Here is a 16,756-nt window from a genome sequence, read left to right on the forward strand (position 1 = left end):
TCAGTTCCCTTTTGATTAATTACCCAATGCATTAATCACCCTTACCTCCATAAATTAAATTCAGAATAAAGAAAAATGGTGCAGAGTCCTGGTGGCAGCAGGTGGGTTCAAAATGTGGGTGAGGTACATTTCGAGGCTGGAGAGTGGGACAGGAAAGAGGTAGAGGAAAGTGAGCAAGGATAAAAATTAGGAAAGAATGGGAGGGGTGTCAAGGAGGGGTTAGGAGTGGGAGGGAGGTCTGGAGATGGAGATCCAAGGGAAGGGAAGGGTGGAGCTAGGACTGGGCAGCATGGAGGAAGCCTGGAAAGAGACAGGAGAAGCAGCAGTAGAGGTGAGGATGAGGTAGAAGGATGGCTGTCTTGTCTCCATTTTTGTGCTCTATAATTACTGGGGTTGTCTCTCCATGTGGGTGGGACTTGTGACTTTTTCCTCCTCAAAGCTTAATTGTCCTGTAGAGGGGGGACTCGAGGAGGGGAAGGTTAACCTTCCTTATTTAACTGCACCCCCCCCCCGGAAATCCCCCTCCTTAATGGCAATTAAGCTGGGGGGGGACCCTCCCATTGACACCAATGGAATTTTTTTTTCCCTGAGCTTAATTGCCATGGGGAAGTGGGGTGTTGTAGCATGTAGAATCCTCCTTGAAAATTGTCCCCTGACTACTTTTGTAAAATACAAAATACAAAGAAGTTCTAAACACAGAAATCCATCATCATGTATAGTTTTATCCATGTACTTGTATGTTGTCTACATAAAATGGCAGCTATTTAGATATTCTTTAGAAACAGGAAAGGGTGGATGGGATTTAATCAAATTTGGCAGTACAGATTTTCCAGAATGTAAGCTTTGCCAAAGTAGTATTTTTGGATATCAGCTGCTTTGTCTGTTGCCGTGTTTCAGAGCCCACATCCAAGACTGCTATGTTTATTACAACTATCTTTTGGAACCTGCTCTGAAAAAACTTTGCATTTGATTTATTCATAATGAAGTGAGTCTATTAAAATGCCAGAGACTGAGAAATGGCTGCTCCTTGTAAGCTCATCAAACTGTTTTTACTTACACCACATTGTGTTACATTTTAAAGGGAGATTAATTGGGAGGAATTATTTATAGTCAGTGTCTTCAGATGGCCTAATTGTGATTTAACTTGCTTGTTTAAAGTGCTTTTTGGGATGGGTAGGTGGAAAGCTGATTAATTAGAAATGCATCTGCCTCAGTGTTAGCATGAGTAGTTCATTTAGAAATAACTTCCAGTATTCTATTTATTTTTAGTATACTCACGATTGGCAGGAATTAGGAAGAAAAATCTGCTAGAATTATGACAAAAATAAAAACTCATTTTTTAAAAAAAAATAATGATGTAGTTCATTAGTAGTTTTTTCTTTTAGCCATACAATGAAATACTGCCTGTGTTTTCATTTTTATTAAGGTAATTCAGAAGAAGTATGTTTTAGATATAATATCCAGGGATGTTGTTAAACTTTCTGAGGAACAGGTTTTGATGAGGGGTCAATTCCCATTCAAATTGACGTCTTGAGAATGCAGGTTGAATAGATCTTGTGTAATTTGGCACATGGAGAATTGCTTTTGTGTAAGTATCTGCAAAACATTCTTTGGAAATTTCACTAGTCGTAAATAAATTATTTATTGTTCCTTCTGGTAGTTAACTAGAGAAAATCAGGTGACTTTTACACTTCTGTGAACTAGGCCAATGGATCTTCCTAATCCAATAGTTCACTAGAGAAAATCAGGTGACTTTTACACTTCTGTGAACTAGGCCAATGGATCTTCCTAATCCAATAGTGTGATTCAAGAACCTGTATTTTTAAGGTTAATGGTGAGTTCCATTGTACAATATATATAGTACAGTCCTATCAAAAAGACAGCACATTAAAATACAACACTACATCTCTCATTACATCTCTGCTTTCAAGGTGCAATTTCCCTGATTTTGAGAGGCCTGCAGGTTGAAAAGGCATAAATCTATGAACCTGGCTAGAATCCTAATTGTCTAAAGTCTTTTTTTTTGGTGTGGGGGGGTATTCATTAGAGGACAGTGCAACATCCATTTTTTTATTTACAGTGGCTGTGTCTTTGTCATAAGGAAGTTGGGAGCAAGGAAATCTTTAAATTGCTGTGGGAATTTGAATTGCGTTTCTCAGCCGTGGAATGGCTCGTAGAAGCCATTGTCAGGTGAGTCTCTAACCCTTATTGTAGATAAGGGCTTTACAGCTATGAGAAGTTTCACGAAATTGACTGCAGTTAATGAGGAAAGAGTTGCTGTGGTCTTGGCCTTTATTTTGTTAGAAGTTGCCATCTAAAATGATGAGTGGCCTTCAGCTTTGCAGCCACTTGAAATAAGGATTGTTTTTCTATCATGATGCAGATCACACTGTTCAGGCATCCAAGTGGGTCAGTAATCTTCCTAGGAAAGAGGGGGAGAGAGCTGTTTGTTTCTTCCTGCTCATTGTTTCTGACTGTATATTTCTAATTGTTGTGCTTTAACAGATACACAGGCACATGCTGAGGTGGGGGAGGGGAACCTCATGACATATGTTGAGAGACATATTACATTTTGGGCTTAGCTTTATCATTTCTCTAAGACTTCAGCTTGCTGACACTTCCCGCAGAATTTGCCAATCACATAATTGTAAAAAGGAGCTGTTCACTTTTCAGCTATGCAGCCTTGCTGCATGGATATTATTAAAAGTCGAGATACTTTTTGTCCCTGTGTGTACATCCCGTAACAAGTGAAAAGTGCCTGTGCTGCACATACACAGAGGCAATGCTGTCACTATTGTCACTTCACATGCTCTAGGGCTGAGACAAACATAGAAACAAATTCCATGTATAAGTCCTAGGTAGACCTGGTTGAAATTAACCCTGTGTACTCTGCATATGCTAAGAGACACCCCTTTATTTTTTTTACTATTAGTATTACTTCGCATGTTCCTGAGTTGTGTAAATAACCACGGAAATAAGAGCAGTTAAATGGATTCTTAGGCACCAGTCCTCACTGCAGAAAGTACTGGAGAGATGCCCACATCTGAAGCATTGGTTGGGGGAAGTGTGCATGAAGCCTTTGACATGAGGAGGCAAAGGCTGAAGATTTAGAACTAAATTACAAACTAAGAAGTAACCAATCGGAGAGTTGAATGACATTTGTTGGAGCATTCTTAAAGAACTAAAATATATGGAACTTCTGAGTAAAGAAAGGTAACAGCGTTCCATGTACCTCGGTGTTCAGTCATGCCGGCCACATGACCACAGAAGCGTCTTCGGACAGCGCTGGCACTTCGGCTTAGAAATGGAGATGAGCACCACACCCTAGAGTCGGACACGACTGGTTGGGGACACCTTTACCTTTTATATTATATATTCTAAATTCAGCTTCATTATTGGTAGCCAGTATAACAAGGGGGGAGGGGGGGAGAGAGAGAGATTTCCAGTGATACTCAGGAAATTACAAAACTGACAATTTAACCTTTTGTCCCATGCAAACTGATGGAAATGGACCTGGACATGTCAAAACCTGGACATGTCAAAAATATAGAACAAGCCCTGTTGAGGAATTCAGGGGCTGCTATCCTAAGTAAGAATATTAGGGAGCTTTTTCTGTGCATTTGAACAGGGTGTGGTTTCTGGATGTGAACAAAGAGGGCATGAGTAAGTATGCTGCCTCTGTTCCTTCTGCCTCCTTGCTAATCACCCTCCATGTGGAGGAAACACTCTGCATCAGGGAGCTTCTGAATCTATGGATGGTCTCTTTTTGATTTAGAAACCTGGGAAATCAGAGTTCTAAAGTCACACTAGAGATGTATGAAAATATTGTTTTTGCTTGCAAAACATGCAAGGATGCCCCTTTCAAAGCCCTGTACACAAGAACAAGTTCATGTCCACCAAAAATATTTGTGAATTGTTAAGCACACGCTCACATTCATCTCGTTTCCATGTCCCAGTTTGCTTTGTGCAAAATAGAAATTTGCGCAACTTTCCAATGTAGACTGGATTTCTTAATTTGCACAACTTTCCTCTGTAGACTGAATTTCCTAATTTGCACAGCTTTCCTCTGTCGACTGAATCAGCCCCACTTTAGTCTATGGAGGAAAATTGTGCAAATTTTGGGAAAGTTGTGCAAATTTGGAGAAACTTGCGGAAATTTCCCTTTCGATCATTGCTCGATACATGCAAGGTTCCTGTTCATGCAGAATGAGCAGCCGTTGCAAACATGAATGGGAATTGGCCATGAGACAAGCGGCAAAATGATTTTCAGAGAATTCTGGTATCTCAAACATCACTTGTTTGCCCATCCTAAATCACACAGAGAGCCTCCGTGGATAAAGGAGGCTCCCTGCGGGTCTACGTGCTGTTAGAATGCCTGAAGCAGGCTTAAGTGAATTCTGTGGGATGATTATAAATGCTTAGGATCATATTGTGCATGTGAGTGTATTGGGCTTTGGGGGCACCTGTCCACTCACATCTTTAACCCTGCTCTGGTATTGGCCTGAACAAGCAAGACTAAAGGCAAGTAGGGGCAGGATGTTCATGCAGGCCCCACCCCCATTGTCACTGTGTTCAAGCTCCTCTTCAAACTTTCTCATATTCCATGTGGATGACTGAAGAGGATGTCACAACTGGGAACCTGCTATGGTAGGAACCCTGACCACTAGGAGGCTTCTAAACGTGTTCAGACAGATGTGTTTAGAAACCATCTTCAGACCTTTGAGCTCAATGTTCAAAGGTCTAAAGAGGTCCAATCAATATGCAAAGGTCCATTTGAAGATGTGGGGGCAGTGCATGTATGTTCCAATTCCTACTCACTTTTATCCCTTATGTGTTCAAGTGAACACCTAACTAGGGATAGTGTTGTGGTCACTGTTTTCAAGTGGTTTGACTCAAATTTCATTCTAGATCTTAGGTAGTGGGTAGGAGGATTAGATTAAAGGCTGTTTCTCCTCCTATTGAGTCCATGAATAACTTTTATTATTTATTTATTTATTTGGCAATTCTTTTCTCTGTGTAGGTCATGAGCTGGTTTTACATTTATCTATTCATTTCAGGCCAGTTTAAACTAGTGCTGTGTCGAATCTAGGGGTGCACGAAAGTCACTTACCTGGTCTCGCAGCTTGCTTCGCGGTGGGGGGGAGGCGCTTCGCTGCTCCCCCCGAAGTTCAGGCCAGGGGGGGAGGCTTCCCTCCTCGCCCGGATGAAATTCAGGCCAGGGGGGAGGCTTCCCGCCTCGCCCAGCCGAAATTCAGGCTGGGGAAAAGCGCCCCGTCTCCCCGGCCGTGAACTTCAAAAGAAAAAAAAGAATGCCCCTGTGATAGGCTATGTAACGATTAGCGTAGCCTATCATGGCTAGATATTCAAAGTCAGCCGTGATAGGCTACGTTAATCATCATGTAGCCTATCACGGGTGACTTTGAAAAAAAAAAAAAAGCGCGTACGCAAATGGCGGCCCCCATAGGGAGCCGCCATTTGCGTTCCTTATTTGGTCCCTGTAGTCTACGTAAATCTTTACGTAGACTACAGGGACCAAATAAGGAACGCGAATGGTGGCTCCCTATGGGGGCCGCCATTATCCGTACATGCTTTTTTTTTTTTTTTAAGTCACCCGTGATAGGCTACGTGACGATTAACGTAGCCTATCACGGCTGAATTTGCAAATCTAGCCATGATAGGCTACGTTAATCATTATGTAGCCTATCACAGGGGCGTGTTGTTTTTTTTTTTACTTTGCTTGTAATGGCGGCGGCGGCAGCCGGTCGAAAGACCAGCTGCCGCCCCCACCCCTGACGAAGACCTGCCGAACCGCCGCCAGGACCCACCGCCGGGAGGGGACATTCGTGAAAGGTAAGTCCCATCCCGGGGGGGGTGGAGAATTTCTCCCCGAACAACCTTCAGAGGACCAAATGCGTTGGCGCTCGGCCCCCCGAAGTTTCGGGGAGAAATTCTCCCCCATCCTTAGTCGAATCCTGCCCCCTATTTTTGGGAACTTTTTCTCTCCCTGCAAAAGAGGCTTTTTTTTCTGCCTCTTTTGCAGGAAGGGGGATAATTTTCTCCTTGGGGAGGGGGACAGGGTCTCCACATACTTGGGAGTTCTTCCTGAATGCCTGTTGGACAGGTCGAGGTCATGGTCTCCTGGGAGTTCACAAAGAACTGCCAGGCTGGAAAAGAGTCCTGGGCTCCTGCAAGAGCAGGGCTTTTTTTAAATAAATAAATACAAAAAATAGAAAGAAGACCCTTCAAGAATTGTCTACGCTTAAAAAGGTATGTGGAAACTCTGCCCTGTCCCCCTTGAGAGAATTCTCCAAAATTCTCAGCTCTCTCATCCTCTTTCGCCAGAGTTTCTGTTTTGCCTCCATCCTGCCACAAAATGCCGAAAATGGAAGAATTGAAATTTCTGGCACATCAGTAGTTTAATCCACACATTTTTATAACACTTGTAGAACTCAAAACTGTCAACAGATTATACCAAACTGATATTTTTCATCTTTATTAGCTTTCCTTCAGTCCCATCAGATTTTTTTGCTCATGGCTCAGGAAGTATAAGTTAGACACCTTTACGGTAGCACTATCTCCTCTTCATTTTCAAAGGGCATTCGCATTTCAAACTACACTTCTTCAAACATTCCATCTCTTGTCAGTCTTGTTCAATTTACAGAACTGACAAACAGTCATAGGTATTTATTAAAGATCACCAAGGCCAGAGTCTACCAGCTCATTGTCTCCCTTAAAAATCTAGCTGATGTCTGCCAGCACACATGCTAGTTTTGTGCTGGCAGCTAGCTCTAACAAAACTTAATTTTTAATAGGGGTGAACGAAAGTCACTTACCTTTTCTCGCAGCTTTTTCGCGGTGGGGGGGAGCGCTTCGCTGCTCCCCCCGTGAAGTTCAGGCCGGGGGGGGGGGAGGCTTCCCGCCTCGCTCGGCCGAAATTCAGGCCGGGGGGGGAGGCTTCCCGCCTCGCCCGGCCGAAATTCAGGCCGGGGAGGGGGCTTCCCGCCTCGCCCGGCCGCGAACACGAAAGTAACAAAAAAAAAAAAAAAAGTCCCCTGATAGGCTACGTGACGATTCACGTAGCCTATCACGGCTAGATCTGGAAAGTCAGCCATGATAGGCTACGTGAATCGTCACGTAGTCTATCACGGGTGACTTAAAAAAAAAAAAAGCGCGTACGCGAATGGCGGCCCCCATAGGGAGCCGCCATTCGCGTTCCTTATTTAGTTGCTGTAGTCTACGTCAATGTTTACGTAGACTACGGGGAAAATAAGGGCAACGCAAATAGCGTTGCCCTTATTTTCCCCGTAGTCTACGTAAACATTGACGTAGACTACAGCAACTAAATAAGGAACGCGAATGGCGGCTCCCTATGGGGGCCGCCATTATCCGTACACACTTTTTTTTTTTTTTTTAAAGTCACCCGTGATAGGCTACGTGACGATTCACGTAGCCTATCACGGCTGACTTGGCAAATCTAGCCGTGATAGGCTACGTGAATCGTCACGTAGCCTATCAGGGGACGTGTTTTTTTTTTCTCTTTCATTGCAATGGCGGGGGCGGCAGCCGGTCGAAAGACCGGCTGCCGCTCCCGCCCCGCTCGAACACCAGACGAACCGCCAGCCGGACCCGCTGCCGGGAGGGACATTCAGGGAAGGTAAGTCCCATCCCGGGGGGGGGGGCGGGGGCGGGGGGGTGCGGAGGATTTCTCCCCGAAACTTGTTTGGGGGGCCGAACACGTTGGCGCTCGGCCCCCCGAAGTTTCAGGGAGAAATTCTCCGCCATCCCTGATTTTTAAACAAAATACTCCAAATAATTGAGGATCCGGGGACAGGTCACACATGAGCAAATCCCCATACCATCATTTCACATGTCCCCAGAGCTGACACACCAGGGCTTCAGCTGGACTAGTTTTGTGTAAACCAGAGCCTCCATGTTGGTGGTGACGTATGCAAGTTATCCCTGATTCCCAGAAGGATAGCAGCTCAGAAAAGTTCCACATCAATCGCTGCAATTGTGACAAATGTATATAACCACGTGGGCATGCCACTTCATATAAAAAGTGCCTCCATGTGAGTCCAGCTACTCCACATCTGTAGGTTGCATCATTTGTAACCAGACCTAGGCCTCATGTTGTTTTTTGGCATGGTGGATATCTTCATGATTTTCAATCCAAAGTACAAATCCATGTATGGAAGTGGAATAAGTTGTTTCCTGTATGTAACAAATTATTTTATGGAAGCTCCACAAATGGTTTTGGAGTATCCAAAGCTGTAGTATTATGGAAGCTATGGGAGTTCAGATCTCCTTAGTGCCCAGTAGACTACAGAGACTTGCACGTGAACTGCTCTGAGGCTCATAAAAAGAAGGAAGGAACTGCTATTGGAGGTTTTGCCTGTAGCAGAATGTCTTCCTCCTATCCTGGTAAATATACTGGGATTGCGAGGGTCATATTATAGTTTAAGACACTTGCTGGTACAATGGTAGGGATAACTCGTATGCAACATATCTGTTGGAGCTGAAAGTCTTAAATTTGAGCTGTGAGCCAGAGGATTTGATGCTAAACACATCACTGGAAAGTAATATCCATTGATTACACTGGAACCTACTTCCAAATAGATGTCCTTAGGTCTGAGGAATAGTTTACTAAAAGCAGATACCACAACATGATGGCTTTAAATTATTTGTTCCATTTTAAGATTTTTGTTTGTTTTTGTGTCAAATCTAATTCAAGTTCCCCCTTCCAAATATATATAAAATGCATTAATAACAGATGACCAAACTATAAGTGACCATCATATGGTCAAGGATAAGTCAGGGCCAAACTACATGTTATGCACACCGTGTAGCATGGAGCTTCATGTTCTGATTGTCTTTAATTTCTACAGTTGGGAGGGGTGATTTGGTGGGAGATCATCTGGGAAGTGTGCGGGGAGGAGGACCTCTCCACAAATGACTTCCTTGCATGGCTATGAAAATCAGGGAAAATATCTCATTGGCTCCAACAGGAACTTTTTTCTATTGCTCATAGCAAGGGGATGGGGATGGGGACATTTTTCAGGTGGTCATGGCTGGTGAGGGAAGGGACAAACTTCCTCTCCCTGCACACTGTGATTCCCTGAAAAAATTCCCCACTGTGCCTGTAGAAATTAAAGAAAACCAGAAGGTGAAACTGCAACCCACTCAGTACGCATAATGTGCAGTTTGCCCCTCAAAATGCCTCTGTTAAGAAGCAAACAATGTTTCATTTGTCTTTAAAATAAAATAGGGATGTCAGAGAATTCCACACAAATTTTAAATGGGATCAAATTCTGACAAATCCGGTCCACGGAATCCTCCTTGGAATGAAGTGGCTCGGTTGACCCGGACCGGAGCTCACGCGGACCCTTTTTTTTTGTCCGCTGAATGGCAGATTTTACGAAAATAATTATGAAATGAAGTAAGTAAATCAGAAATGGAGGAAGAAGAATGCGACCAGCTTTACCCTTTTTACAAGGCATTTTCCCTGTGACCCGAGGCTTTCTTTCATTGGGGCTGAGTCTTGAAGTCCACAGAAATCCTCCATCTTTTCTGTTTATTGTCTGTGGAGGTGAGGTCAGGTTCGGTGAGGTGAGGTGAGCTCAGGACAGGTCTGGTGAGGTCAGGTGAGGTCAGGTGACTGGAAGTTACTTAGGGAATCCCCACGAAGGGCTTTACCTTTTTAACGAAAATGAATAGGCGTTTTCCCTATGACCCGAGGCTTATAGAGACTGACAGTGGGCATGCAGAAAGGATTTTTCAGTGGTACTTATGGAATTATTTATGTAAGTTCAGAGAGCCAAAAAAAGGGGGGAATCCAGGGCATGCGGATGGCGGAACAGGGCGGCCCTTGGCTCTGCAGAATCCTCGTGGAGTGGAACCACTCTGTGTGGATTACGGGTGGGAGGAACGGATCGCCTCCCCCCCACATGAATTCCTCACTGGAGCAGACAGTGGGGAATCCATACATCCCTAAAATAAAATAGAGAGAGAGAGAATAAAAATGGACTCAGCATTATATGCAAACACAATTTCCTTTGGTGCAGATCCAGGATTATATTCCAGTCAGTCCTTCTGTGGTGACTTTTTTCCATAACAGTTCTCTTTTTCTTTCCTGAAACCAATGCTGTCAGATATCAAAAAGTAATTGTGCAATTCAAATGTCACCCTGTCAAACTATATAATGTGATGGCACCTGTTACACTCTGATTGCTTCGCTCTTCCGTGCCTTTTTGGCATTCTCAGAATCCCTAATGGCTACTCTCGTGAATAGAGACCCCAGTTCCTCTCCTCACCAATGACATGTAACCAGTTGGTAGGTCTCATGGATTCTCCATAACTCTGACAAGGCGACAGGTGTGTAACAATCTCTCAGAAACCACCCTGGTCCCTTTTCACAAAACCGATTAACTAGCTCAGCAGGCTTTTCTTTTCTTAAACATATTAGACTTCCCAAACTCACCAGGTTATTTCATCAGGAAAAAATAATAAAACTAGATGGAACTAATAAAAGAATAAAACTAAGAACTGATAATGAAGCATAATGCTATTTTGCTTTAGAAAATTCCATAAATTTAATACATAGCCTGATCGTCAGCCGTTGGCAATGCTATGGAGAAAGGAGCCCTAATGAAGGCAGTAGATAAGATACACTGTGCTGGTATCATTATCTTGGGACATGATCTAGCCAGAAGTAATCTTAAAAAAAAAAAAAAAACCATGGAATTGTTAAGCAAATGTTTAATTCTCTGGCATTTCAGTGATGGAATTAAACTGCATAAACTTAGCTGAATGAGAGTCAATTTTTCTTTTCTTTTTTTTTTTTTTTGTATTTTCACATGCTCATTCACAAATAATTGTAAATCATGGAATTTTCCCATTTTGCCACTCAATTCAGATATGAGACATTTTGACTCTAAAATGCATGAGCTGGCTTTTTGGGGATCTGTTTTTTTTCAATCTCGAAATCCAATAGTTTTTAGGGACATAACAACACATTAAATGTGGTTGGATGCCCCAATGTATTTTTTTAAAAGCAACAACAAGGCTTCAGACTTTAAGCCCCATCTGTGCAATCCTCACCCTCAGGACACCTGCAGCCTTTGGAGGCCTTCAGTGCGATGTGCCATGGGTGCCCAGCCTCCACTCTGACACCAAATGTTGCTACCTCTCTGCTCATCTGGGAAGTTGGGGGAGCATGATTTTCCTGGGGAGGATTGGATTCATGGAGGATCATTCCAATGGTCCACCCTTCCCCTGTCAATCACACTCCTACCACCACCACCCCACACAAGCACAGCTGCCTGGTGGGCTGGTGGCTTCATGACTATGACCCCAGGGCATAGTCTGGGTCCCAGGGCATAGTCTGAAGGCACTTGAGACAGCCACCTTGCTGAACCTAAGCAGGTTTTGGTCTGCTCAGTGCTTGGAGGGGAGACCACCTGGGAACCACACCTTGAGATCCATGGTGGAAGAAAGGTGGGATAGAAATGTAATAATATTTTTTTAAAAAAATGATGGGGGATGGCACATGCAGAGAGTCATTTGCACGCATCACCCTCCCAGAGAAAGCTGCTCCCAACACCCTACCGAACAGCACATTGGCATGCTCCTCAGCTGATCCCAGCACGAATCAGCTGGGCAGTGGAGCTGGTGGGCAGAGGGGTTGCAACGGGATCTTTGAGTTCATAAAGGAGAGGTTTAAACCTCCCCATCGCCACATGCTGAGATGGGGGGACAGATTGTGTGCATATGTCTGTGTGTGGGGAAGGGTATGTCTGTTTGTATGTATGTGAGAGTGAGTGGGGTGAGACTGCGTGTGTGTGTGTGTGTGTGTGTGTGTGTGTGTATGACAGTGAGCAGGGAGAAGGCTGTTTGTGAGTTTGTATGTATGTGTGAGGGAGAGATAAGTGAGGGAAGGAGGGGGATACTGGCTCTGGCCCATGCAATGCCAGTCCAGGTCCCCCCCCCCACAGTTTTAGCTATGTTCACTACTGACATAGTGCCCCTGACCCAATATTGTCTTGGGCCCTGGGGGGCAAAAACGATGTCCACCCCTCCGTAAGCAACATTCCCTCAGTGGAAATGGTTGTAGAAATTATGTATGTAGGCAGAAGAATAAAGGCTTAACAAGAGCCCCACACCCTTTCACATCTTGGGAAATCGTTATTCACACTGCTTTATTTTTGTTTCAGTTTTTTTAGAAGCTGCAGTCTCAAGAAGGGTGTCGTGCCTTTAAAAGACCAGTTCTGTGGTTGTAGCAGAAGCTCCTCTCATTACAACCACCAAGCAGCAAAGAAGGGGAATGAAGGCAAAAAGATGCGTGGAAGGGACCTGGTGTGTCTCGGCAATTTAAACATATCAAAACAAACATTTAAATATGTTTTTCAGCATAACATACAGTACATACACATTTAAAATTCTATGTTGAAGGAAGTATACATTTAAATAGTTATTGAAATGCATAGAGAGGATTTTTTTTTAAAAAAACTATAATTAATTTGGAAATGCAATAGTAGCTTTGCGCCAGTCCTAAGAACTATGAGAGGCCCTAGGATGCCAACCTTGAGGCAGAAAAGACACTGTTTCTTCTTTACACCCCTGCCCACAGATTACTAGGGATGGGGGAGAATTTCTCCCCGAAACTTCGGGGGGCCGAGTGCCAACACATTCGGCCCCCCGAAATCAGCGGTGAAATTCTCCCCCCCCGCCTCCCCTGGGATGGGACTTACCTTTCACGAATGTCGGTTCGTCATTCGCCGGAATTCGTTGGGTCTTCGTCAGGGGTGGGGGCGGCAGCCGGTCTTTCGACCGGCTGCCGCCGCCACCATTACAAGTGCAGTAAACAAACAAACAAACAAACAAACCGTGATAGGCTACGTAACAATTAACGTAGCCTATCACGGCTAGATCTCCAAAGTCAGCCGTGATAGGCTACGTTAATCGTCATGTAGCCTATCACGGGTGACTTTGAAAAAAAAAAAGCGTGTACGCAAATGGCGGCCCCCATAGGGAGCCGCCATTTGCGTTCCTTATTTGGTCTCTGTAGTCTACATAAAGATTTACGTAGACTACGGCGAAAATAAGGGCAACGCTACTTGCGTTGCCCTTATTTTCGCCGTAGTCTACGTAAATCTTTACGTAGACTACAGGGACCAAATAAGGAACGCAAATGGCGGCTCCCTATGGGGGCCGCCATTTGCGTACGCGCTTTTTTTTTTTCCCCCAAAGTCACCTGTGATAGGCTACGTGACGATTTACATAGCCTATCACGGCTGACTTTGGAAATCTAGCCGTGATAGGCTACGTTAATCGTTACGTAGCCTATCACGGGGGTGTTTTTTTGTTTGTTTTTCGCGGCCGGGTAGACAGGGCGCTTCTACCCGTCCTGAATTTCGCCGGCGAGGAATGGGGCGCCTCCCGCCCGGCCTGAATTTCGGCTGGGCGAGGCGGGGCGCCTCCCCCCCCTCACATGAACTTCGGGGGGAGAAGCGAAGCACCTCCCCCCCACCGTGAAGCAAGCTTCGAGGACAGGTAAGGGACTTTCGTCCATCCCTACAGATTACACATTACCTTTAATATGTAGCATGCAGCCCCATTTGCATTGTTTCCTTATGTTAGGGATGTACGAATCCCTTACCTGGTTCCAGTCGGGGCATCCACTGGGGGGGGGAGGCGATCCGTTCCTCCCCCCAGAATCCTCGATGGGGGGGAGGTGATCTGGTCCTTCCCCCCGGAATCCTGCCTGGCCAGCTCCACTCCACGGCCTTGTCACGGAGCCACCAACCAAGCTGATCCGCGGCGGAGCCTCCAGCCACTGCCGGACTGGTGCGGATGCAAATGGCGTTGCGTCCCTATGGTAGCCCGTGATAGGCTACTTAAATATTTACGTAGCCTATCACGGCTAAAGCGGGGATGCAAATGGCGTAGGGGACGTCATTTGCATCCCTGCTTTAGCCGTGATAGCCTACATAAATATATATCTAGCCTATCATGGGCTAGCGTAGGGACGCAAATGGCGGCCACTATAACAGCCGCCATTTGCAGCTGCAGCAGCCCGGCAGCGGCTGGAGCTGCCGCTGCCACCACGTAAGTCCATCCTGGGGGGATTCTGTTGGGGGGGGGGAGGCCGTGAAGGTGAATCTAAAGAATCTAAAGAATCCAGCCTCACTGGAGTCCGTGGCAGAATTCTCTGCCATCCCTACCATATGTAAATTGCAGGCACAGGGGTGTGTGAACTGGATTGGGACCACAGCTGAGGGCAAAGGCTTATGTTTCCCCTACCCCCATGCTAGGGTTCTAATCTGGACCAGGTCCCCAACTCATGATTTTGACTAAGAAATATGCACCCTGACATAACTGCTGCTCCATGTTGGTAACATGTTATTTGGCTGCAATGGCTCTTGCTTGACACAGTTATGTCTCAAAAGGGCCAAAAGGGCCCCCAAAGCCTTTAATATTCACAAAGTTGCCATTGTTGCTGTTGTTTTTAAGTTTGCATGCAGCTTCACCAGCATTTTTGTGCACGCTTCTCCTAATACATGCATTTTTGTATGCATTTGGGCCTAATATACACAGTTTTTGCAAGCAATTTTCCTAATATAGCTCATTTTAGCATTCCTTTCCCTAATATACACAATTTTATACACTTTTTTTTTAAAAAAAAATGGAGAACTCTATTGTAAAATTCGGAGAATTGCGAATTTCAAAGGATAACTGGGGTTCGATTCACGTAGTGGTTCGAAAGTGTGAAATCAAGTAAGATGGCATTAAAAATGCAAACTGAATGAAATTTTCCCCCATCCCTAGTCAGGGCTCTTTGTTTTCTTCATGTGCCACACAGAAGTGGTAGTGGGGTATGGGCTGTATCCAACACTCTCCATGTGCTAGCAGGACCCACCACTAGTGTAATGGGAAGCTAGTAGATCCTGCAGTGATCAGAAATGAGTGAAAACTCCTTTCCAGAACAAGTCAGGTCAGTGGAGCTTTTAGAAGGGAGCTCTGCTGACCTGTCCTATTCCAGAAATGAGCATTTCTGTGCACTTCCAGAATTACTGTTGGAAGCACTAATTCTTGTTGAGCAAATAGAGTGTCCTGCTGGAGCAACACAAACTACAGAAGCAGCAATATTAGATTCTGCCCCATATATGCCAAACCTTGTTCAGGCCCTGCATCAGGCTTGCACACATTATGGCCAATCAGTCATGTATGTGGCCTGCCAGAGATGCTTGATAACCCCCGTCTTGGCAGTCAGGAAGCCAAATGGGGCAGTTTATAAAGTTTGCTATGTTCATCTTAGTGGGTCATCATTTGTATTCATTTTATGCATTTAAAATATTTAAGAGATGAAGATGATGATGATTTTATACTGCCCCACAGCCAAAGCACTCTGGGCAGTTTACAGAAGTTGTCCTTCAGTTTGCATCTTCCAAGGTAACATAACACCATCTGCATTGGATTTGGTTTCAGAAGAATGGCGAGGAGTCAGGTGTAAATTTGCACAGTGTCCTATATGCTGTTTGTAGTGTATAACGCTATATGTTGGTTGGTTTACTGTGGCCATGCTAGAAGTAGATTTCTTCTTTGTATACAGCTATGTGAAGGTCAGTGCTTCTTGCTGCACTAAACAAGAACAGATAAGGCTGTCCTTTACATTTCATATTTTCCTTCCGATAAGAATGTTCTTACTCTGTTGTGAGAAACTTTCCTGCCAAAAAGCTATCCCCCCTTTTTCCTCCTTGATGAAGGGAGGGAGGTGGGTGGGTGTACAGTGACAGTCTTTACCTCAGTGAGAAAAGCCCTATAAATCCTGGCCAGATTGGCCTGCTACCTGTTCCCACCTGAGAGGGTGAAGACATGCCAGTTGCTCAGGAAAACAGCACTGGAACAGTGCCTGCTACTTCAAGGGAACCAGGGCAGCTTCAATGTCAAGTTGAGGGCTGTATGTAAGTTTTTCTTTGCTTTTATTATCTGCATCCATTTCCCATCAATAAACTGTATAATTCTTTCACAGAAGTGGACATGAGTCATATTGGTGCTTCTGAATCTGTTTAGCAGGAGTCCTGGCTGGATCAGACACCAGATTTGAGACATCATCTTAAAAAAACAATACTTAAAATAGCAAAGAACAAAAACAGCAGAAAGACGTTAAAAACTACAAACTATTATAGCCAGCAATGGCAGTTTATTGTCAAGAGTGTTAAAATCAACCACGTGAGATGCTCAAAGACCTTGACAAATAAAATCTTTGTGTGGTGTCAAAAAGATATCATGGTTAGTGAGCTTCCCTAGCAACTGAGAAGGCCTTCTCCTCAGTCCCCAACTGCCTAACTTCAAAAATTAAATTCTGTTGACCTGACCCACATACTGGATGACATTTTGGCTTTAGATTTGAATATCATCATTTCTCACTAGATCTGGAATCCCACAAAGGTCAATATACAGGCTAAAGCATTGGGGCATTTTTTTATATATATATTCAATTTCTCTGACTCTGTCTGTCTGTGAGTGTGTGTGTGTTTTAAGCCAAACTATTTTTAAGACTGTTAAGCAATAGTATAGATGGATAATTAAGCTGATAAAATAGATGTCATCCTTTACAGTGGGAAAACTGTGCTATTAGGTCAGAGGTGAAGATCCATTGACCCATGGTAATTTTCAATTGGGAGCCAAATGGGCAGGGCCAGATCCAATGGTGGGTGGAATTTGTACCAGTATAGGCTTGCACAGCTCTTTCCCTCTG

The 16,756-nt window shown here is 44.5% G+C and overlaps 1 protein-coding gene across 2 annotated transcripts; it reads left to right on the plus strand.

The window, feature by feature from the left end:
• Positions 1 to 219: 219 nt before the first annotated feature.
• LOC146347378 (uncharacterized) lies at positions 220 to 16,371 on the plus strand. Of its 2 annotated transcripts, XM_084848136.1 has the most exons (5): positions 220 to 331; positions 2,081 to 2,190; positions 12,210 to 12,351; positions 15,394 to 15,447; positions 16,028 to 16,273. In XM_084848136.1, exons 1-5 carry the CDS (start codon positions 245 to 247, stop codon positions 16,037 to 16,039), a joined length of 405 nt encoding a protein of 134 aa, XP_084704262.1. In that variant the 5' UTR covers positions 220 to 244; the 3' UTR covers positions 16,040 to 16,273. The 2 variants fall into 2 exon arrangements, with proteins under 2 accessions (XP_084704262.1, XP_084704263.1); XM_084848137.1 differs by lacking the exon at positions 15,394 to 15,447 and having other exon boundaries at positions 16,028 to 16,371.
• The last annotated feature ends 385 nt before the right edge of the window (positions 16,372 to 16,756 follow it).

The sequence above is a fragment of the Heloderma suspectum genome, chromosome 4 (genome assembly GCF_057233095.1).
Source record: "Heloderma suspectum isolate Gila_16-S chromosome 4, 16-S_ref, whole genome shotgun sequence".
In the NCBI taxonomy this organism is placed as follows: domain Eukaryota; kingdom Metazoa; phylum Chordata; class Lepidosauria; order Squamata; family Helodermatidae; genus Heloderma; species Heloderma suspectum.

What these genes read in the sequence shown, in the direction of transcription:
- LOC146347378 (XM_084848136.1), top strand. Translation starts at nt 245, where the DNA reads ATGGAGATCCAAGGGAAGGGAAGGGTGGAGCTAGGACTGGGCAGCATG. An exon ending in CTCGTAGAAGCCATTGTCAG is followed by an intron (nt 2,191 to 12,209) that starts GTGAGTCTCTAA and finishes TTTTTGTTTCAG; the next exon opens with TTTTTTTAGAAGCTGCAGTC. An exon ending in AGATGCGTGGAAGGGACCTG is followed by an intron (nt 12,352 to 15,393) that starts GTGTGTCTCGGC and finishes ACTGCCCCACAG; the next exon opens with CCAAAGCACTCTGGGCAGTT.